The following is a 23264-nucleotide window of genomic DNA, read 5'->3' as shown; positions in this document are numbered from 1 at the left end:
TGGTTATTGTTACAAGGCCAGATCAGTCAATCATCCAGACTGTTGCCCTTGCAGCTACTGAAAAGGCTGCTGCCCCTCTTCAGGAACCACACGTTTGTCTGGCCTCTCAACAGATACCCCTCCGTTGTGGTTGCACCTACGGTACGGCTATCTGTATCGCTGAGGCACGCAAGCCTCCCCACCAACGGCAAGGTCCATGGTTCATGGGGGGGGGGGGGGGTCAGAAGTGATAGCTCCTCAAAATCAAAACATGGCACTGCGGCATACGAGCAACAGTCAATAATTGGTTATTAAAGTTGGCTGATACAGGGGGACCTAGGTACTAACTTCATGTGAAATTACTGAAGCAACTCTGTTGTTTGTTATGAATTCATAAATTAAGAACAATGAATGAAAGGGACAGGTTCACCCAACAATTGGCAAGATCAAGAGTCACTATGCAACAGTCATCAAAATTACTTGCTTACACTGTTACACTATTTGCAGCTTACAATTAAAAGATTCACAAGAGTATTGGCCTGTTACCAAACGATGTAGTGTGTGGAAAAAAAAGGAGAATTTGTGTGGAATTTCACGAAGATTTTATAGATAGTATGGAGCCAAGAGCAGAAATCAAATATGAAGGCTCTGGATTGACAGGAGCGAATGGGGCAACAGTATGCCATGTGGGTGGTGAAGGTGGTGAGTATGATGATGATGATGATGATGAAGTCCTTACACCTGAAGGAAAAGACTAAAAAGTTTTATGCTCATTACCACAGTCTGTACCACATCGTCAATTTTCTACTCAAACGACAGTCATCCATTTTGGGCATATTGGACCCTTTCAGGGGTGTGTTGGAGGCTTTACGACTATCACTGGGACTGAACCAAAAAACAGCAGAAGGGCTAAAAAAAGAAAAAATCGTGCAGCAAGTGAGCAAAACAGCCCCTCATAATCAGTACATACATATAACAACCTAGACTTGGGCCAATATAAAGAAGATGGAGAGAAAACTACAAGAATTATTGATAGGAACAATGGAAGCAATCAGCGGGAAACATATTTTATTTTTAGTTACTTAGTGGATAAGACTAAAGTCTGAGATTTTTGCTTTAGTTGCAGCTGTTCTTTTTTTACATCTGTAACTAGTTCTTTGGAAATTGCAGCATGGACTGGTGAGAAGATAACACAATTGCACTTAAAGTAGGCGTGATTGGTACAAGGAATATATCTGTCATGGAAAAATTGTAAATCATGGTAATTATGCAGGCTGAAGATTCGAAACACTAGCAGAGAAAGTAACTTACTTGGCATGTAGTGTAGTGTTGGAGAGAACATGGCAGTTGAATGGTTTTGGTTTGCAGTGATTTTTGCATATGTTCCTTTCAGGATAGGGCAGAAAGGAAGCAGTGCCTGGTCATTACACTGACAACAGCTGAACAGCGGTACCAATGCCAGAAGCAGCAGGTTCTTATACACCCACACATGGTAACTCAAACTATCATGGTGACCTGCGAGTTAGCACTATTTTTTGGGGGACAGATGCACAAGGATGTCAATGGGACGTTTAGATTAGATTAGATTAGATTTACTTTCATTCCAATTGATTCGTGGTGAGGAGGTCCTCCAGGATGTAGAACATGTCAGAAACACAACAATACATGACAAATATTTACAACTCAAACAAATAAGCTAATGTACCATTCCAAAGGTCCCAAGTGGCATGGTCGTCATTTTTTAATGAAAGCTATATGAAAAACATTTTACAAATACTAATGCACTGAATTTAAAATAAAAAAAGTTTTTATTTATTTATAAGGTAATAAACGTGTAATACAACTGCTACAATACTTACTTACAATGAACTCATTACTGCACTGAACTGGCGCAGAAGTTAAGAGTCCTTGTACCTGTACCCATCCATATTTTCAGAAAGTAGGACTGCATTGAACTGTATGATCTAGTCCGCACATGCGGATGGATATGTGCGTGCGCGCGCGAGTGTATACCTGTCCTTTTTTCCACCTAAGGTAAGTCTTTCTGCTCCTGAGATTGGAATGACTCCTTACCCTCTCCCTTAAAACCCACATCCTTTCGTCTTTCCCTCTTTCCTGATGAAGCAACCGTTTGTTGCGAAAGCTTGAATTTTGTGTGTCTATCGACCTGCCAGCACTTTCGTTTGGTAAGTCACATCATCTTTGTTTTTAGATATATTTTTCCCACGTGGAATGTTTTCCTCTATTATATTCACACACACACACACACACACACACACACACACACACACACACACACACACACAGGGGGGAGGGGGTGGGGGCCAGAGGATATGTTTAGCAAAAAATCTCGAAAATTTCTTGACCGATTTCATATTAAATGTTTACCTGATTTTCTAATAAACATTCATATGTACAAAATTATACCGCATATAACAAAAATCTTGGGAAGTTCTTGACTGACTAACTTCTAATTTTTACATGGCACTTGGATGGACAAAATCTATATACTTTTTTTTAAAAAAAATGTAGAGGTTTACTGTTAAAGCTGAATGTGAGGAAAAAAATGCAGTGCTGTGAAAATGTGCAGTTTAATTTTCTTCTGACAGCAAATTTTAACCACATTAGAAAGGCATTTAAAACAATAGACAAATTGTTTCTCCCATGTATACTCTTCCTCTTTAAATATATATAATTTAAACAAAAAATGTGTATACAACTATGTGTTGTTTTGTTCTCCTCATCACATTCAGTTTTAAAAGAAAACACAAAAGTCGTATGTATTCTCACCACCCTATGATTAGAATACTGCTACATAATCTATATCGTGTGAAACTTTGTAATACTACCCATTTGGAGATTTAATTATGTGAAATACTGCTACTGAAGCTACTGTCCTCACAGATTCAGTATCAGGAGAAATCACTAATACCCTGTATACCAGTGACCCATTTATGTTTTTGTTGGCTGTAACAATAAACAAGGCTCAAGGTCGTCAAGAAGGTGTGAAGAGGAGATGGGCAGCAAGGGAGGAGGGCAGGAAATGGACATAGAGAGAAGGAAGGAGGAGTCGGACACAGAAAGGAGGGAAGAGGAGATGGAGAGGGGGGGGGAGAAGGAAATCGGGACATATATCCAATACCCACATATATTTAGCAATCGCGAAACATTTCAGGGTTCACTAGGTTTCAATAATTTAATGTAAAGGCTCAGGAAAATGGGCATGTCTTTAACTGAATGGCAATAATGAAATTTTTGCTATGATACAGTGTCCCAACCTTCCACCCACACTTAGCAGAAGAAATGGAAGGAAAAAATGAACTGTATAATTTTGAATGAGGCTTTAAAGCAGTATTAATATACTGAGTCTCTACTGCAGCAACAGCTGCATAGTTTATTTACAATAACAAAATTGTTCTGCAGTCAATTAGGCTACATGACCCCAGGTTTTCTCATAAGATATTAGTTTGCACATAACCAATCTTATAGTATTTACACAGATATTGTGTATATTTTTAACTCACTAGTTATATTTAAAATGATAAAGTAGATAAAAGAGCTTGATATTCGTCTATAGCTGTTGTCATTTGTGTTATATTATATACTGGAGAGATGTGTAGAAATGCCAACTTGTAGTAATTTAGTAATCATTGTATACATATAGCTATTCTTCTGAATCAAAAACTTATAATGTTGCCACGTGACTAGTAAATAATAAATATACTTATGAAGCTCATAAGTAATCAATTATCAATGCCCTGAACCATATAAATAGTTGTTGGTGGTGCAGGGACAGAGAGCCAGTTGAGATTTGTTAACAGGCACCTACAAGTTATCCACATGAGAATCAAAGATACCACTTTTGTAATACAAGCAGAAACAAGAAACTATTAAATCAATAGTTGGTGATACTGTAGTAAAGCTTGTGAATAACAACAGTGTATGCAATACTGTGACAGTATCATAAACTGTGCTCCGCACATTCGACCACTTAGTTGCATACCTAAAGCTCCTCTTGTTGTAAACAGTTCAAAATTGCCTGGTGACTATAAAATCTATACCTCTCTCTATACTTTTAAAATTATTTTTTAAAATCAATTCTTGCTAGTAGGACTAAGTTATGTTTTGGAAATGCAATATTTTCAAACTTCCTATAATATATATGTTATTGGTTGGATGCTACTTAATAAATTAAAATTAAGTTTGGAATGTATTTCCAGTACTACACTAAGAAGAGAATTCCAAGAGCAGATGTCTAACAAGTAGTATACTCAACTATGAAACACTACTCTTCCACATTTTAAAATACTTTCTGTAAACATACACAGCTTTTACACAACTAATAACATACCACTAAGTGAGGTTGAGCTCTCCTGGCGTGGAGTACCAGTACTAGTAGCAGTAGTTGCAGGAGGAGGCCAGTATGTTTTTTTGGGCACTGGAACCCATGACGTTCGATCTCCTTCAGTTCGGTGTGATAATTCCAATATGAATTTACCATCTGCAATAAAGTACGAAGTCATTCAAACATTTCTTTATGCACATTGCAATATGAGCCCTACTTCATTAAGGCTTCTTTACCAAGTCTTGGACTAACCAGTAACATACTCAATTAAAAACAGAATGTACTGTTTGAACCATTACACATTATTCTATGGAAAATTTACCAAGTCTCTGTAATGCACAGAGGACCATGACTGGATCTCAGAATAATACCGATTAAATGTTATATTTGCTGTGTGATAAACATGTTTAAACTGAATTGCAATAAGAAATAAAGGCTAGATGTTTCTCATGAATTTTTGGTCTGACAACATTCAGTCTGGATTAGAGCCGACCAAGACTAACACTGTAAGTTATAGAAACAAGGATGATTTCAAAACAAGATACATAAAAACTTATCCTAAATGCTGAACTCATAATTAGGATCTGGATCATAACAATTCAAAGTCCGTACTGACTGGAAAAATGAATTGCAAAAGAACAAATCTAGTTTCTCTCAACAATTTGACCACAGATCTTGCCAAGCATAATAAGGAGAACAACCACGGACATGAAAAGACTGGAGCAATATGACAGAGACAAGTAGTGACCTGTTTGTAAATAATACACCATTAATAGTAATTTGTTTGTGTGGTATTAATGAAGGGCACTTAACTTTCATTTACCACTACTAGAAAAATATCACACTGACATTTCACTCAACATACTTAGCAACAAAGTTGTTGCTAATCATTAGTTACTAAGCAGCACTAACTCTTAGGTCCAAAACATCCCCTTTTTGAATTGTAAATGATGTGAGCAGAAATAAAAAGTGAAAATTGAGAGTGGAGGTACATGATGTTTGCAAAATTTCAAATACAGTTTAAAAAAATTCTACACATTTTTCACACCAATGTTGCCCAACCCATTTGCGAATTAATGTCCTGTGTTGAGATCTTAGGTCTAAATAATTACTGGACAACTGTCAGATGATTACTTAGACTGCAACAAGGATAATAATATGTAAGGTAAATTGGCAGCCAACATATGTTGCACACCAAATCTCAAATATGCTGTCAGGACACCAACAATATGTTTCTTGCCATGAAGCAAATGAACAGTGTTCAGAAAGTATATAATCGTGCATGGTTTTTTTTTTCCTAAAGTGTCAAGTCCTACTTGCAAGGAGGCATAAAAAATAAAACAAATATATCTGAGGAATACCCAACAATACCAACTAATAAAACTGTGTGTTGTATAAGAGCTAAATGTGACGGAAAGGGAAAGCAATGGGTGCATGATGACTGCTGATTACTTATTTTGATAAGCCAGACTCTGGCAATAATATGCTAATCCGGTGACACTGCTTGGTGAAAAATAACCAGATAAAACACCACAGGGTTATTAACAACGAAACTGTCACAATAGAGAAACATTGCTTCAAAGAAAGGTAACCTGATGCTGTTTTTTTTTTTTTTTTTTTTTTTAAAAAAAATAGAGTATGTTATTTCCCTCACTGACAAAGGTTGACAGTTCATGCAGAAACACCTACGATCAACGTAAGAAGCAAGTAACGAATCATAGACGTCAAAATGCACAGGATGATGCTGTGCTGGTTACTTGTAGTATCAACTGCGCTGTCACTGTTATGAATGGTGTGTTGTCACAATTGTGTATCAGTACACAGGCTTCACTATGATGTTTCCATATATTTAAAGCATTACTATCATTTATAAACATAAAACTAAAATATCAAACACGGTTTGCCAAATAGTCTGGAGAGAAGCAAAATAATTTTGAATTACCCTTAAAAAATTTCAGTCTACCACCTGCGATACCGCAAGATTTATCAGCTTCGCTGGTTGAAGAATTGGGACTTTGGGTTCCGTCGATATCTCCGGCTGAATATCCTCTTTTGCTGCCACTGGGAATATCTGGACCTCCATTCACGCTTCTTTCCTCGGTCATTTTGGCACATGATGCAAATGAATTTTCTTGCACTCGCATCTCTTTTATTCCACTACATTACGGTAATCACTTCGGCCTTAAATAAACAGAATAATAGCTGCCCCGACGTCGGGCTGCTACGAAGCACAGCTCCATCGTCTGGTATGTAGTAATGTTTCTTCTTTACTCCATGTTCATTCCTCCACCTGCTGCGAATGAATGAAAATCGTTCTGTTTATTGTTTTCGTACCATATCTAAACACGAAATCTGTCGGTATACGAAAGAACTAACTAGGGCACATCATATAAATGTATAACTTTACATCCTTCAACGATAAGGCAAGTAACCTAACGCCGAAGCGCACAAATATTTCACTCACCTCCTCGTCAACACTTTTTGGTTCATTCCACATACCACTGTTCCTTATTTAATTCACGCCCAGCAGCCATACTTGGTCCAGTACCGCTCATTCCTAAGTCAACCCTTTCTACGAGCAAAATGGAGGACCTGCGTATAAGACGTGTTGTGCAGACTGAAGATTTATCAAATGTTGAATTTGAGACTAGCGAAGATGTTGAAGTTATTCCAACGTTTGATAGCATGGGCTTGCGAGAAGAGCTGCTACGCGGTATTTATGCATATGGTAAGTGTTTCATTTTTGTAACGAATGACACACTTTCAACCGTTTGTGCGTTGTTATTTGTTGGGCAACATATCCAAATGTGTGTGTGTGTGTGTGTTTATTAGTAAAGCTGAACGTATGTATTAGCGTTAATCTATTGGAACATGTAATAATTAATATAAATAAATTCTGTTTTGTAATGTTAGTTCTGCTGTCGAGGTCGCGCAGATTCGACAAATTAATTTCGTAGTGTTTGTTGTTGATTATTTAGCCTATAAGGTAAATATATGTTTTGTTGTACCCTTTAAAATTCCAGGCATTTCGTTCTCGTTTCCGTAAAATAATCTGTTCAGCACACCCGAATTTACCAGAAACGATATCGTAAATTATGTTTTCAAACGTTAGCCTTGTAGCCTAGTAACCTTCATGTTACCAACAGTAGGAACGGAATAGTATTTAAAGTGCTTTATATTAGGAACATAGATTTTCTTTTACAAGACCATACTAGAATCAATTAGGCTACATACAGAAAAGTCATTCCAGATTCGTTATTCATTTTATGATTATTGACAATGATGTAAGTGAGCGTCATTTCTGTTGAAATTTGACCTACCATAACTGTAGATGTCTCCATTGCTCTAATAAACTGACCAAGTGAGGTGCTACAGTCGTTAGCACAATGGACTCATATCCGGGAGGGTAAAACCTGCCTCCGGCCAGTTTAATTTAGGTTTCCAATGATTTCCCTAAATCGCTTCAGGTAAATGCCAAGGATGGTTCCTTTGAAAGAGCACAGCCAATTTCCTTCCTCATTCGTCACCAGTCCAAGCTTGTGGTATAATGCCAACAAGACATTAAACTCAAATCTCCTCCTCTAATAATCGATGACTGGTGTCAATGTTTGGTTGCATTGAAACCACTTGTTTGGGTAAACCAGTTTCATCATTGTTATAATAGAAATATTTAATTGTGTCCTGTTTGAGGATTGAGGAAATTTCTTGTACTGGCTTTTGCAGCTAAAGAGCCCCGTGACAAACTGAAATCAGAGCCGGTCAGTTTCTTGCTGTTCCGAGACATTATACCTTCTTGTAATAGAAACATAAATCCATTTGTTGACTTCCTGTTGTCTGTGTCTTTTGCCCAGTTTGCATTACTGTACATGGTGTTGATGTGGTCCTCTTCCGTAGAAAATTGCAGTTTAAATTCTATAGACTCTTTCAAGTATTGTAATATTCTTTTGATTAAATCCTAATTCTGCAGCCACAGAACAGCAAAAGTTTTGGTGAAAGTTACAGAGTGGATCTCTGTCCCCCCCCCCCCTCCCCCCCTCTCTCTCTCTCTCTCTCTCTCTCTCTCTCTCTCTCTCTCTCTCTCTCTCTCTCTCTCTCTCTCTCTCTCTCTCTGACCCTGTCCCCCCCCCCCCTCCCTCCTTTAAATGTGTGTGTATATGTTATGCATCATACTCTTTAAAGACTTGTCCATTATCTGATGTGTATTATCTGACTTTATCTCCAGTCTTAATTTTTATGATGAAAAGAGCATTAAATATGTTGCAGATGTAAATGTACGGCTGTGGTACTGTTACAGGTTAAATGTTACCCCATCTTTATCTGGCTCTCAGTTTGTTGGCTTTGCCAACTCACAACCAGATTATCACCTTTAGACTTAATCTAGAGCTTGATCTACACTAAAAGTCAGTTGTCACAACAACCAAGATCTTGGAAGAAGGGGGGGGGGGGGGCAGTATCATACATTATTACAAAGTTTGATAAGTGATTCAACTGTACATATTTTATAATAAGATTGATTTATATCTCTTCTTCAAACATGAAAAAGTGTGAACAAATGATAGAAAAGGATTTACTGTTGTTTATTGTTTTGTTTATCCCATTGGAGCTCATACCGGCCCATGTAGTTCTTAATTCTGGTGAGCTTTGTTGTAAGTCCTGTACTCTCTCATCCTGGTGATATGGAAGTTTTTCCATCCATTAGCACAATTACCTCAAATTTTCAGATGCACCTTTACTATTGTTAGTGCCTGGAGAATATCTTGTTCTGATAATCAGTTTGTATTGATATTTGTTGCGAATATTATTGCAGTCAATTTATAATTTCTCAAGGTGTTTCCTAACTATTATTCCCCACTTTGCATTAACTGCTTCCTTTTAGAGACAATGCTTGTTTCTTCCACAAGTCTCCACTTGACTATCTTGCAACATGACTAAAGGATTAGCCTCCTCTTCCCCCATTACTCTTTTAATGTGGTCCTGATGTTGATGAAATTCCTTGTTGTGTCTTAATTGTGTATACACCATCTTCTTTGGTGGGTCTCAAGATTTTTCTAAGAGCCTTTCTGTCCTTTATTTCCATTCTCTTGAGTTGCCCCTACCTGACCATGTTCAGGTGTTTTAATGTGTTCTGTACTGTAGATCTCAGTAAAGTGTACTAGTGTTATACTTTCAGTTTGAGGAAATGGGTTTTGATTTGTAAACGTATTTACAGATAGGGTATGTTCTCCCCAGTGTGATGCCCCTATTGTTTGTGTCGAGATCATCAATGGTTTTCAAAATTATTGATGGTTCAGATACTTGAAGAAGTCGGCACCCTATATTCACATCTACATCTATGTGATTACTCTGCTATTCACAGTAAAATGCCTAGCAGACGTTTCAGTGAACCATGTTCAAGCTGTCCCTCTACCGTTCCACTCTTGAACAGCACACGGGAAAAATGAGCACATAAATTTTTCTGTGTGAGCCCCAATTTGTCTTATTTTATCGTGATGATCATTTCTCTCTATGTAGGTGGGTGCCTACAGAATGTTTTTGCAATTGGAGGAGAAAACGGGTGATTGAAATTTCTTGAGAATATCCCGGTACAACAAAAAACGCCTTTGTTTTAATGATTGCCACTCCAATTCACGTATCATGTCTGTGGCACTATCGCTGCTGTTTCGCAGTAGTACAAAACGAGCTGTCCTTCTTTGAACGTTGTTGATTTCGTCCGTCAGTCTCATCCAATGCAGAGCCCACACCACACAGCAATACTCCAGAATAGGGCGGACAAGTGTGGTGTAAGCAGTCTCTTTAGTAGACCTATTGCACCTTCTAAGTGTTCTGTCAATGAATCGTAGTCTTTGGTTTGCTGTACCCACAACATATCGATATGACCATTCCAGTTTAGGTTATTTGTAATTGTTATCTGTAAGTATTTAGTTGAATTTACAGTCTTAAGGTTTGTGTGATGTATCACATAATCGAAATTCAGCGGATTTCTTTTAGTATTCGTGTGAATAACTTCACACTTCTCTTTATTCAGGGTCAATTGCCACTTTTCACACCATACATATATCTTATATAAATCATTTTGCAATTCGTTTTGGTCATCTGCTGACTTGACAAGGGACTAATGACCTCGGCAGTTGAGTCCCATAGTGCTCAGAACCATTTGAACCATTTTTTGACTTGACAAGACAGTAAATGACAGCATCATCTGCAACCATCTAATAGGGCTACTCAAATTGTCTCCTATGTCGCTAATAATCGAGGGCCTGTAACACTTCCTTGGGAACAACTGATATTACTTCTGTTTTACTTGATGACGTTCTGTCTATTACTGTGAACTGTGGCCTTTCTAACAGGAAATCATGAATCCAGTCGCACAACTGTGGTGATATTCCATAAGCACACAGGAGGAACAGTGTTGAAAGCCTTCTGGAAATCTAAAAGTATGAAATCAATTTTATATCCCCTGTCGATAGCACTCATTACTTCACAAGTATAAAGAGCTCGTTATGTTTCACAAGAACAATATTTTTTGAATCCATGCTGACTATGTGTCAATAAATAGTTTTCTTAGAGGTAATTCATAATGTTCGAACATGGTATATGTTCCAAAACCCTACTGCAAATTGGCGTTAGTGATATGGGCCTGTAATTCAGTGGATTGCTCCTCTTTCTCTTTTTGGTTATTGGTATAACTTGAGCAATTTTCCAGTGTTAGGTACGGATCTTTCTGTGAGCAAGTGGTTGTATATAATTGCTAAGTATGGAGCTATTGTATCAGCATACTCTTGAAGGAACCTGACTGGTATAAGATCTGGACCGGAGGCCATGTCTTTGTTGAGTGATTTAAGCTGCTGTGCTAGACCGAGGATATCTACTTCTATGTTTCTCATCTTGGCAGTTGTTCTTGATTGGAAGTCAGGAAAATTTACTTCATCTTCTTTGGTGAAAGAGTTTTGGGAAATCGTGTTTAATAACTCTGCTTTAGTGGCACTGTTGTCAGTGACTTCGCCGTTGTTATCGCGCAGTGAAGGTATTGACCAAAATCTCTTTGGGTTTTCTGCCAGATTCTGAGACAGTGTTTCGTTGTGGAAATTATTAAAAGCATCTCGCATTGAAGTACGTGCTTTATTTCGAACTTCTGCAAAACTTTGCCAATCTTGGGGATTTTGCGTTCTTTTAATCTTTTATCCATTGTGATTGTCTTGTTGGGGCGACACATGTATGTGTTGAACTCTGTCTTGTCAATATAAGAATTAATGATAAAACAGTTAGTTTTTTATGTAATTCTGTGTACTCATTCGGGCCATGTAATTGGCTCAAATTAATTTTATCGTGTGAATTTCAGTAATAAAGTCTGCACTCTTTTCAGCAAAATAACTATATCAGTAAATTTAAAGAAATGCTTCTTGCAATCACCAAAGATTTTATAATGTATGTTTAATACAACCAGTATCAGTCAAGTGACATTTTTCAAGATACCTATATATACATAAAATATATAATAAACTTTACAAGGCAGAATAGTTATGGTGAAATATTGTATAGAACAGATTAACACTACATCAACTTTTACAAAAATCCCTTGATGTTTCTAGGGCTTGTGCCACTTGGGCCTTAAACAGACTTTTCAAATACCCCTCCAATGTGTACAGGTGCTATACATTTACGTGCTATGCAACAGCTGTATAATATGTTGTCTGTGAAACTATCTAGCTTTGGCGTATCATTTCACTTGGAAGTGCTAGTCTCGCATCACTGTGGAAGAGCATCTGTTACTTGGAGGGAACAGGCAAGAGCGCATAGCAAGTGAAGCTTTTACACAGCCGATGGGGTGTGCTTGAAATGTATTGGTGGTAGAGCACTGGCCGTAAGGCAGTGGTCTAGGCTCACAGCATGGTCAACAGTTTTACATGTAAGATCAGTATCATTATGAATAGATGCTGTACAGTCATTCTAAAACTGCTGATCTCTGTTTATGGAGTATCTGGTAAATAATCTTTATTTGAATGTGTGGTTTTTTTACTATCGATCTCGCATACACCACAGTGTTTATTTCTGGCCAAGTATTAATGTGCTATGCAGGAGTAATTTAGGCCTATGTGGCTATTGATGACTTCCAGTTAAGATGACTGACAATAATTTTTCAAATCTACCAAAAAGAAAAGTTTTTTTTATAAATATACAAAGAGAAACATAAACCAGCCAATACATTAACCAAAAAATGTGAATGGCTGCCCAACCAATCCCTGTTCTGTTGTGAAAGAAGCAGCCTCTGATTGCTGAAAGCTGGGAGTAGTGTTGCACAGTGTGGTATGTTTCAACCAGCAGTCACAAATCTTGAAAGTAAGTACTAGTTTACTAAAAGATGAACATAGTCAGTTACATTTCAGTCCTGAAATGCATCACATTGTCTTGTTGCATCATTTGAAATGGCATACAAGATAAAATTAAATAAGGCAGTAACATAAAGTTCACAGAATATATTGTGATTTTAATTTAAACTTTTTCATTCTTGTCTGTAATATTCTGATGGTGTATGTTGTATACAGGATTTGAAAAACCATCAGCCATTCAGCAGCGTGCTATCAAGCCGATAGTGAAGGGTCGTGATGTAATCGCACAAGCACAGTCTGGTACTGGGAAAACCGCTACATTTTCCATTGCCATACTTCAGTCACTAGATACAGCTGTGCGAGAGAGCCAAGTCCTCTGCCTATCGCCTACACGAGAACTTGCAACACAGATACAAAAGGTAATCTACTGCATCTATCTTGTTGAAGTTGATGGTATGTACGTGTATTGGAATCTTAGTATGAAGTATTTAATATTGCAAAATTTGGATAATATGTCACCTTGGGCAAAGTAGTCCAGTGTTTCCCATAGCATTCAGAGACGTTACTGTGAGAGCATGCAGCTTTACTGTATGATTAAATGATGATGACGTCCTCTTGGGTAAAATATTCCGGAGGTAAAATAGTCCCCCATTCGGATCTCCAGGCGGGGACTACTCAAGAGGATGTCGTTATCAGGAGAAAGAAAACTGGCGTTCTACGGATCGGAGCGTGGAATGTCAGATCCCTTAATCGGGCAGGTAGGTTAGAAAATTTAAAAAGGGAAATGGATAGGTTAAAGTTAGATATAGTGGGAATTAGTGAAGTTCGGTGGCAGGAGGAACAAGACTTCTGGTCAGGTGAGTACAGGGTTATAAACACAAAATCAAATAGGGGTAAAGCAGGAGTAGGTTTAATTATGAATAGGAAAATAGGAATGCGGGTAAGCTACTACAAACAGCATAGTGAACGCATTATTGTGGCCAAGATCGACCCAAAGCCCAAGCCTACTACAGTAGTACAAGTTTATATGCCAACTAGCTCTGCAGATGAAGAAATTGAAGAAATGTATGATGAAATAAAAGAAATTGTTCAGATAGTGAAGGGTGACGAAAATTTAATAGTCATGAGTGACTGGAATTCGAGTGTAGGAAAAGGGAGAGACGGAAACGTAGTAGGTGAATATGGATTGGGGGACAGAAATGAAAGAGGAAGCCGCCTGGTCGAATTTTGCACAGAGCACAACATAATCATAACTAACACTTGGTTTAAGAATCATGAAAGAAGGTTGTATACATGGAAGAACCCTGGAGATACTAAAAGGTATCAGATAGATTATATAATGGTAAGACAGAGATTTAGGAACCAGGTTTTAAATTGTAAGACATTTCCAGGGGCAGATGTGGACTCTGACCACAATCTATTGGTTATGACCTGTAGATTAAAACTGAAGAAACTGCAAAAAGGTGGGAATTTAAGGAGATGAGACCTGGATAAACTGAAAGGACCAGAGGTTGTAGAGAGTTTCAGGGAGAGCATAAGGGAACAATTGACAGGAATGGAGGATAGAAGTACAGTAGAAGAAGAATGGGTAGCTTTGAGGGATGAAGTAGTGAAGGCAGCAGAGGATCAAGTAGGTAAAAAGACGAGGGCTAGTAGAAATCCTTGGGTAACAAAAGAAATATTGAATTTAATTGATGAAAGGAGAAAATATAAAAATGCAGTAAATGAAGCAGGCAAAAAGGAATACAAACGTCTCAAAAATGAGATCGACAGGAAGTGCAAAATGGCTAAGCAGGGATGGCTAGAGGACAAATGTAAGGATGTAGAGGCTTATCTCACTAGGGGTAAGATAGATACTGCCTACAGGAAAATTAAAGAGACCTCTGGAGATAAGAGAACGACTTGTATGAATATTAAGAGCTCAGATGGAAACCCAGTTCTAAGCAAAGAAGGGAAAGCAGAAAGGTGGAAGGAGTATATAGAGGGTCTATAGAAGGGCGATGTACTTGAGGACAATATTATGGAAATGGAAGAGGATGTAGATGAAGATGAAATGGGAGATACGATACTGCGTGAAGAGTTTGACAGAGCACTAAAAGACCTGAGTCGAAACAAGGCCGCCGGAGTAGACAACATTCCTTTAGAACTACTGATAACCTTGGGAGAGCCAGTCCTGACAAAACTCTACCATCTGGTGAGCAAGATGTATGAAACAGGCGAAATACCCTCAGACTTCTAGAAGAATATAATAATTCCAATCCCAAATAAAGCAGGTGTTGACAGATGTGAAAATTACCGAACTATCAGTTTAATAAGCCACGGCTGCAAAATACTAACACGAATTCTTTACAGACGAATGGAAAAACTAGTAGAAGCCAACCTTGGGGAAGATCAGTTTGGATTCCGTAGAAACACTGGAACACGTGAGGCAATACTGACCTTACGACTTATCTTAGAAGCAAGATTAAGGAAATTCTAAAGGTGGCAGGGGTAAAATACAGGGAGCGAAAGGCTATTTACAATTTGTACAGAAACCAGATGGCAGTTATAAGAGTCGAGGGACATGAAAGGGAAGCAGTGGTTGGGAAGGGAGTAAGACAGGGTTGTAACCTCTCCCCGATGTTGTTCAATCTGTATATTGAGCAAGCAGTAAAGGAAACAAAAGAAAAATTCGGAGTAGATATTAAAATTCATGGAGAAGAAATAAAAACTTTGAGGTTCGCCGATGACATTGGAATTCTGTCAGAGACAGCAAAGGACTTGGAAGAGCAGTTGAATGGAATGGATAGTGTCTTGAAAGGAGGATGTAAGATGAACATCAACAAAAGCAAAACGAGGATAATGGAATGTAGTCTAATTAAGTCGGGTGATGCTGAGGGAATTAGATTAGGAAATGAGACACTTAAAGTAGTAAAGGAGTTTTGCTATTTGGGGAGCAAAATAACTGATGATGGTCGAAGTAGAGAGGATATAAAATGTAGACTGGCAATGGCAAGGAAAGCGTTTCTGAAGAAGAGAAATTTGTTAACATGGAGTATAGATTTAAATGTCAGGAAGGCGTTTCTGAAAGTATTTGTATGGAGTGTAGCCATGTATGGAAGTGAAACATGGATGATAAATAGTTTGGACAAGAAGAGAATAGAAGCTTTCGAAATGTGGTGCTATAAAAGAATGCTGAAGATTAGATGGGTAGATCACATAACTAATGAGGAAGTATTGAATAGGATTGGGGAGGAGAGAAGTTTGTGGCACAACTTGACCAGAAGAAGGGATCGGTTGGTAGGACATGTTCTGAGGCATCAAGGGAACACCAATTTAGTATTGGAGGGTAAAAATCGTAGAGGGAGATCAAGAGATGAATACACTAAGCAGATTCAGAAGGATGTAGGTTGCAGTAGGTACTGGGAGATGAAGAAGCTTGCACAGGACAGAGTGGCATGGAGAGCTGCATCAAACCAGTCTCAGGACTGAAGACCACAACAACAATAACACTGTGAGACAGAAATATTTAACATCTACTATAGCCCTGGTGCTCCGTTCTGAAATTTTCTTGTTACTTCAGACGCAGTCTTCAGTTAAAACTGCGCTGGACAAAAAGCCTATAGAATTACCAAATTACAGGAGTGCTTATTGCTGTGTTTCACCCACTGTTTGAAATGATCCCAGACATTTTCTTTGGGATTAAGGTTTGGTTGATTTAAAATGTCAGTCCAGATGTTATAGGGTGCCTGAGAATTTGTTAATGCATCTCTGAGTATGGGGGTTATCATCTTGAAAGGTGGTACTGTCTGCAGCATGCTCCTGCTGGAATTGTAGAAGGAAGGGCAATAATAATGGTGAAATGGACAGCATGGTTAACGTTCTTGGTGACTAGAGTGAGTGGCTCAAGTCGTTTTGCTCCCTACATTGTGTTTTAAATGCTTCATTGGGCCATTGGTGCATTCATTGTGTTGTATTATTTGAAAGTAGGCAAAAGTGTGACACACTGGAACACACTGCATCTCTCCAGTTAGCAGCTGTTGATTTTCTGTGGTATTTGTTCTGTGTGCATTGTTTGTGTTGCTGTGGTAACGGCCTTTGGCAAGATACCAGACTCCAAATGTCTATTGCAAACAGTTTCCTTTGCAATGTTTTCTCATAAACTGATTGAAATGGACCTGGATCCAGTGACAGCAATGTTTCGTGTCTGTTTTAAAACCAGTTGTCATTGATAAGAATTACTTGTATCTGGTGCCTGGTGATGAGGATTTCTTAAGACTACTGCCCTTCCACTGTGTTTTGTGGCCACAAGTGGTAAACTGTTCCTTGTGGACAACTTGGACAGTCTGCATTAATATGTGAATGAATTGGGCAGTGTTTTCCGTGGTGTCGTCATGGGAATGTCGAAACACGTCGTCTCCTTTCTGCCATTTGTGGTATCTTCATGTCCCCACTGCCACGACTGACATCACCAGTGAATGGTCACATGACGGCTTGGTACTAGTTCCACTCGCATCTGTAGCACTCTGAAGTGACCAGTATGCTCTTTTAAGTGGTTGACAAATATTTTGCCCCGTGTGCTTATTACCTGATAACAAATCATAACAACACATCTTACAAGGTAACCTCCCCATCGCACCTCCCTCATATTTAGTGATAAGATGGCCCATCAAAAATTGAACACAGATGAAGTGTGGAAAAAGGAAGAAGGCATACAGAGAGAGAGAGAGAGAGAGAGAGTAGAAACAGTGAATGGTGAAAGATCAGCAAGTGCAACATTGAGTAATTCATAAGACCAGTGGCTAATAGGTCACGGCATCAGACTGCGAAACGGACAAACCGGGTTCTAAACCCCGCACCATTTATTTTTATTTTCTTTTCTCACAACTTTATGAACTGTTCATCCTGTCATTGAAATGATTATTCTGTTTCTGTAGTCTTGGTAGTTGTCATACTATACGTTAGGTGTAGAATATAGGCCATATGGTAAGAATACATTACCATCACAAGTAAATGTGATGAATAGGGAGAGCATATGAGAAACAACATAGATGTTTCACAGAAATGAAAACAACAAATAAACGGATGTGAACTACGTTACAACAAAGAAATTTAAGAGTCAAACCTTCCAAACTTGAACACAACTTCAAAAATTAAATTTTGACAGAGCACAGAGAAACTGTGTGATTGTGAAACTGTTGCATTCATTTTTTGGCAGCGTATGTGATGAACTGTTGTTTTCATCAGTTCCTGTTAGTCATCTTATTCACATTCATACGAACACCTAAATCGGGTATGGAGGCATATCTCACTCACTTACCAGTCATACAAATTAGGTGCGTTGATAAAGAGATTCCAATCATATAACACATGTACTGTCGCTAATGGCGTGTATGACACACCAGACATGTTTTCCAGTGGAGGATTCCGTTGATTTGTCACATTGTCATCAAACATTTGCTGTTCCCATTCGATAGCTGCTTTCTTTTGGCTCCTAACAGAATAATTGTGCAGAATCAACTTTCATTGTAGGTCCCTTCCTTACACCCCACGGTTGCAGATTACACACAGATGTTACATGATGACACAGACACAAATTTGAATACAGCTCACCCACTTCACAGTCAAACACAGTGACCACTTGACCACAATGCCGTTGCTTTTCTCCTTTGCTCAGTGTTGCAGCTGTTATACGTGGATTGTTCAATGTTTCTCTCTCTCTCTCTCTCTCTCTCTCTCTCTCTCTCTCTCTCTCTCTGTCTGTCTCGAAGGTAAAGCTTCTAAACTGTAAACATTTAGTAATATCCAGGTGTGGTACTGTCACCTAACATACATTCCTTGGTATGGAGCAGAAGTTCCCCATGGAAATATGTGTTCAATTTTTTTCCCAGGTTATTATCTGCTAATACGCCCATGTCATTACAATGATGATATTAATGGGAAATTGGTGTTTCAATTTGCTCAGGCTACCACTTGCATAATAATAATTCTGTAGACAGTACCTTCTGTGGTAGAGCAAGTTGCAGATTATACACTGGTGTACAAAACTTAAGGACAGAGGTAACTTTCAGATGCTGTGTCACTGTCAAGTAATGTGGCTCGATGAAACTTTTACAAGCTTGGAAACAGCTGCTACATTATGCTACCTATGGTAACTGAATGAAATATTCAGTGAGACAATCGGGAAGTCTGTTTCTGCACTATTCTGCATTCCTACAGAGGCAATCGTAAAATGCGTTTTAGACTGGTATGTGCCGAGTAAAACTGTGAGGGACGGGAAAAACCCACCGTGGTTCAACAACAAAGTTAGGAAACTACTGCGAAAGCAAAGAGAGCTTCACTCCAAGTGTAAACGCAGCCAAAACCTCTCAGACAAACAGAAGCTAAACGATGTCAAAGTTAGTGTAAGGAGGGCTATGCGTGAAGTGTTCAGTGAATTCGAAAGTAAAATTCTATGTACCGACTTGACAGAAAATCCTAGGAAGTTCTGGTCTTACGTTAAATCAGTAAGTGGCTCGAAACACCATATCCAGACACTCCGGGATGATGATGGCATTGAAACAGAGGATGACATGTGTAAAGCTGAAATACTAAACACCTTTTTCCAAAGCTGTTTCACAGAGGAAGACTGCACTGCAGTTCCTTCTATAAATCCTCGCACAAATGAAAAAATGGCTGACATCGAAATAAGTGACCAAGGAATAGAAAATCAACTGGAATCACTCAACAGAGGAAAGTCCACTGGACCTGACAGGATACCAATTCAATTCTACATAGAGTACGCGAAAGAACTTGCCCCCCCTTCTAACAGCTGTGTACCGCAAGTCTCTAGAGGAACGGAAGGTTCCAAATGATTGGAAAAGATCACAGGTAGTCCCAGTCTTCAAGAAGGGTCGTCGAGCAGATGCGCAAAACTATAGACCTGTATCTCTGACGTTGATCTGTTGTAGAATTTTAGAACATGTTTTTTGCTCGAGTATCATGTCGTTTTTGGAAACCCAGAATCTCCTCTGTAGGAATCAACATGGATTCCAGAAACAGCGATCGTGTGAGACCCAACTCGCTTTATTTGTTCATGAGATCCAGAAAATATTAGATACAGGCTCCCAGGTAGATGCTATTTTCCTTGACTTCCGGAAAGCGTTTGATACAGTTCCACACTGTCACCTGATAAACAAAGTAAGAGCCTAAGGAATATCAGACCAGCTGTGTGGCTGGATTGAAGAGTTTTTAGCAAACAGAACACAGCATGTTGTTATCAATGGAGAGACGTCTACAGACATTAAAGTAACCTCTGGCGTGCCACAGGGGAGTGTTATGGGACCATTGCATTTCACAATATGTATAAATGACCTAGTAGATAGTGTCAGAAGTTCCATGTGGCTTTTCGCAGATGATGCTATAGTATACAGAGAAGTTGCAGCATTAGAAAATTGTAGCGAAATGCAGAAAGATCTGCAGCAGATAGGTACTTGGTGCAGGGAGTGGCAACTGACCCTTGACATAGACAAATGTAATGTATTGCGAATACATAGAAAGAAGGATCCTTTATTGTATGATTACATGATAGCAGAACAAACACTGGTAGCAGTTACTTCTGTAAAATATCTGGGAGTATGCGTGCGGAACGATTTGAAGTGGAATGATCATATAGAATTGATTGTTGGTGAGGCGGGTACCGAATTGAGATTGATTGGGAGAGTCCTTAGAAAATGTAGTCCATCAACAAAGGAGGTGGCTTACAAAACACTCGTTCGACCTATACTTGAGTATTGCTCATCAGTGTGGGATCCGTACCAGATCGGGTTGACAGAGGAAATAGAGAAGATCCAAAGAAGAGCGGCACGTTTTGTCACAGGGTTATTTGGTAACCGTGATAGCGATGTTTAGCAAACTCAAGTGGCAGACTCTGCAAGAGAGGCGCTTTGCATCGCGGTGTAGCTTGCTCGCCAGGTTTCGAGAGGGTGCGTTTCTGGATGAGGTATCGAATATATTGCTTCCCCCTACTTATACCTCCCAAGGAGATCACGAATGTAAAATTAGAGAGATTCGAGCACGCATGTAGGCTTTCAGACAGTCGTTCTTCCCGCGAACCATACGCGACTGGAACAGAAAAAGGAGGTAATGACAGTGGCACGTAAAGTGCCCTATGCCACACACCATTGGGTGGCTTGCGGAGTATAGATGTAGATGTAGGAATCAGTTGCTTATTCTATACATTCGCTGGAAAATAAGCAAATTCATCAAATCTCTAAGCAACAGTCCATATCAAGAAGGAAACAGACAGGGTCTCTTTCCAAGTTAGACAGTTTATCAAAGTTCATTGAATTTATTATATTCTCAAAATGCAACAGCACACTGCAAGTCACATATATGGTCTAGAGAGGTATTGATCGATGCACAACTGATCAGTCCTCGATCATACTAGTCCGAACTTCATCAAAGAATTTTAAAGTCCAACACTGTCTGCATAAAATAAGTCTCTACGAAATCAAATGATTATAAGCCTCACACCATAGCGTCCAACAGCATGGCAGTTACAATGCTCATCTCTTGAACACCTCCTTGACCCATACCATGCTGTTGCTGGCTATCAAATGTGTATCTGCGCCACTCACTAGCAGAGGATGCTCACAACCCTCTTTCGCCAGTTATTTGGTCACATTGACCACATTTATAAGGTGCTGAAACCAGATTTTGCATTACCATTTGAAAGTTTTTCAGTTTATAGATGAGTTGTACGTGTCAAATGACAGCACATGTACTGCTGTGTGTTTATAAATTTTCTGCAGTTATTGCTTCTGCCGCAATCTATAAATACAGTAATTATTCTTAGGAGCATAAATACACTCTGACGAAATATAGACACACCATAGAGGAATTAACTGAATGGGGTGGAAATCAGGATATGTGATGTGCATGTACAGACAAACAAATGATTACAATTTAAAAAAAAAAAACTGAATGATTTATTGAAGAGCAAGAGCTTCACAAACTGAGCAAGTCAGTAACACATTGGTCCGCCTCTGGCGCTTATGCAAGCAATTGTTTGGCTTGGCATTAATTGATAAAGAGTTGTTGGGTGTCCTCCAGAAGAATATTGTGCCAAACTTGATTGAATCGGCACATTGGATCATCAAAATCCTGAGCTGGTTGGGGGGGGGGGGGGGGGGGGAGAACATTATCATGTCGAAATGTAAGGCCAGGATGCCTTGTCACGAAGAACAATGAGACAGGACATGGAATATCATTGATGTACCTCTGTGCTGCAAGGGGTCCTGCTATGAAAAGAAATGACACCTGCAGACGATCACTCCAAATTGCCTGGCCATGTGGCAGATGAGTCATTTTGGTAAGCCACTGCTGTTCGAGACGTCTCAGACCCATCTCTGCTGGTCTTTGGAGCTCAATTTGAAGTGGGACTGGTCACTGAAGACAATTCTATTCCAGTCAGTGACATTCCAGATTTAAATATCATCAGTTTTTCATATTATATTAACATTCTACACTGTATTAGCAATCTTTTGAGCTGTCACTCAACTTTGTGGAGTTATACAATAAAAAGTTATTATTTTTCTAAATTTGCCATAAGATGTACATTTTCGCTCTGTGGCCAAAACTTTTATGCCACAAAGTGTGTGCTCATTGTTGTGTTGTTGAAAAGAGCTTTAATTTTTGTGAAGCATATTGCGGATGTTGTTGTTGTGGTCTTCAGTCCTGAGACTGGTTTGATGCAGCTCTCCATGCTACTCTATCCTGTGCAAGCTTTTTCATCTCCCAGTACCTACTGCAACCTACATCCTTCTGAATCTGCTTAGTGTATTCATCTCTTGGTCTCCCTCTACGATTTTTACCCTCCACACTGCCCTCCAATACTAAATTGGTGATCCCTTGATGCCTCAGAACATGTCCTACCAACCGATCCCTTCTTCTGGTCAAGTTGTGCCACAAACTCCTCTTCTCCCCAATCCTATTCAATACTTCCTCATTAGTTATGTGATCTACCCATCTAATCTTCAGCATTCTTCTGTAGCACCACATTTCGAAAGCTTCTATTCTCTTCTTGTCCAAACTATTTATTGTCCATGTTTCACTTCCATACATGGCTACACTCCATACGAATACTTTCAGAAATGACTTCCTGACACTTAAATCAATACTGGATGTTAACAAATTTCTCTTCTTCAGAAACGCTTTCCTTGCCATTGCCAGCCTACATTTTATATCCTCTCTACTTCGACCATCATCAGTTATTTTGCTCCCCAAATAGCAAAACTCCTTTACTACTTTAAGTGCCTCATTTCCTAATCTAATTCCCTCAGCATCACCCGACTTAATTAGACTACATTCCATTATCCTTGTTTTGCTTTTGTTGATGTTCATCTTATATCCTCCTTTCAAGACACTGTCCATTCCATTCAACTGCTCTTCCAAGTCCTTTGCTGTCTCTGACAGAATTACAATGTCATCGGCGAACCTCAAAGTTTTTATTTCTTCTCCATGAATTTTAATACCTACTCCGAATTTTTCTTTTGTTTCCTTTACTGCTTGCTCCATATACAGATTGAACAACATCGGGGAGAGGCTACAACCCTGTCTTACTCCCTTCCCAACCACTGCTTCCCTTTCATGTC

General features: G+C 38.9%; 2 protein-coding genes across 3 annotated transcripts in view; one reads left to right on the top strand and one right to left on the bottom strand.

The window, feature by feature from the left end:
- The window catches only part of LOC124786384 (formin-like protein 6), a 76484-nt gene extending 69437 nt beyond the window's left edge, over nt 1–7047 (bottom strand). Inside the window, exons 1-3 of one of the 2 annotated variants that reach the window (XM_047254259.1) lie at nt 6789–7047; nt 6267–6617; nt 4331–4480 (exon numbers count right to left, since the gene is read on the bottom strand). In XM_047254259.1, the coding sequence (XP_047110215.1) occupies nt 4331–4480; nt 6267–6468 (352 nt within the window). In that variant the 5' untranslated portion in view covers nt 6469–6617; nt 6789–7047. Of the gene's footprint in view, nt 1–4330; nt 4481–6266; nt 6759–6788 lie in introns of those variants that run through there. The other variant, XM_047254260.1, reaches the window with a different exon arrangement.
- Nucleotides 6855–23264, top strand: part of LOC124786410 (eukaryotic initiation factor 4A-III) — a 60513-nt gene continuing 44103 nt past the window's right edge. Inside the window, exons 1-2 of the mRNA XM_047254261.1 lie at nt 6855–7052; nt 12868–13070. Of these exons, the coding sequence (XP_047110217.1) occupies nt 6908–7052; nt 12868–13070 (348 nt within the window). The 5' untranslated portion in view covers nt 6855–6907. The remainder of the gene's footprint in view (nt 7053–12867; nt 13071–23264) is intronic.

This window comes from Schistocerca piceifrons, chromosome 1 (genome assembly GCF_021461385.2).
Source record: "Schistocerca piceifrons isolate TAMUIC-IGC-003096 chromosome 1, iqSchPice1.1, whole genome shotgun sequence".
In the NCBI taxonomy this organism is placed as follows: domain Eukaryota; kingdom Metazoa; phylum Arthropoda; class Insecta; order Orthoptera; family Acrididae; genus Schistocerca; species Schistocerca piceifrons.
This window is presented reverse-complemented; position numbering and strand designations above follow the sequence as displayed.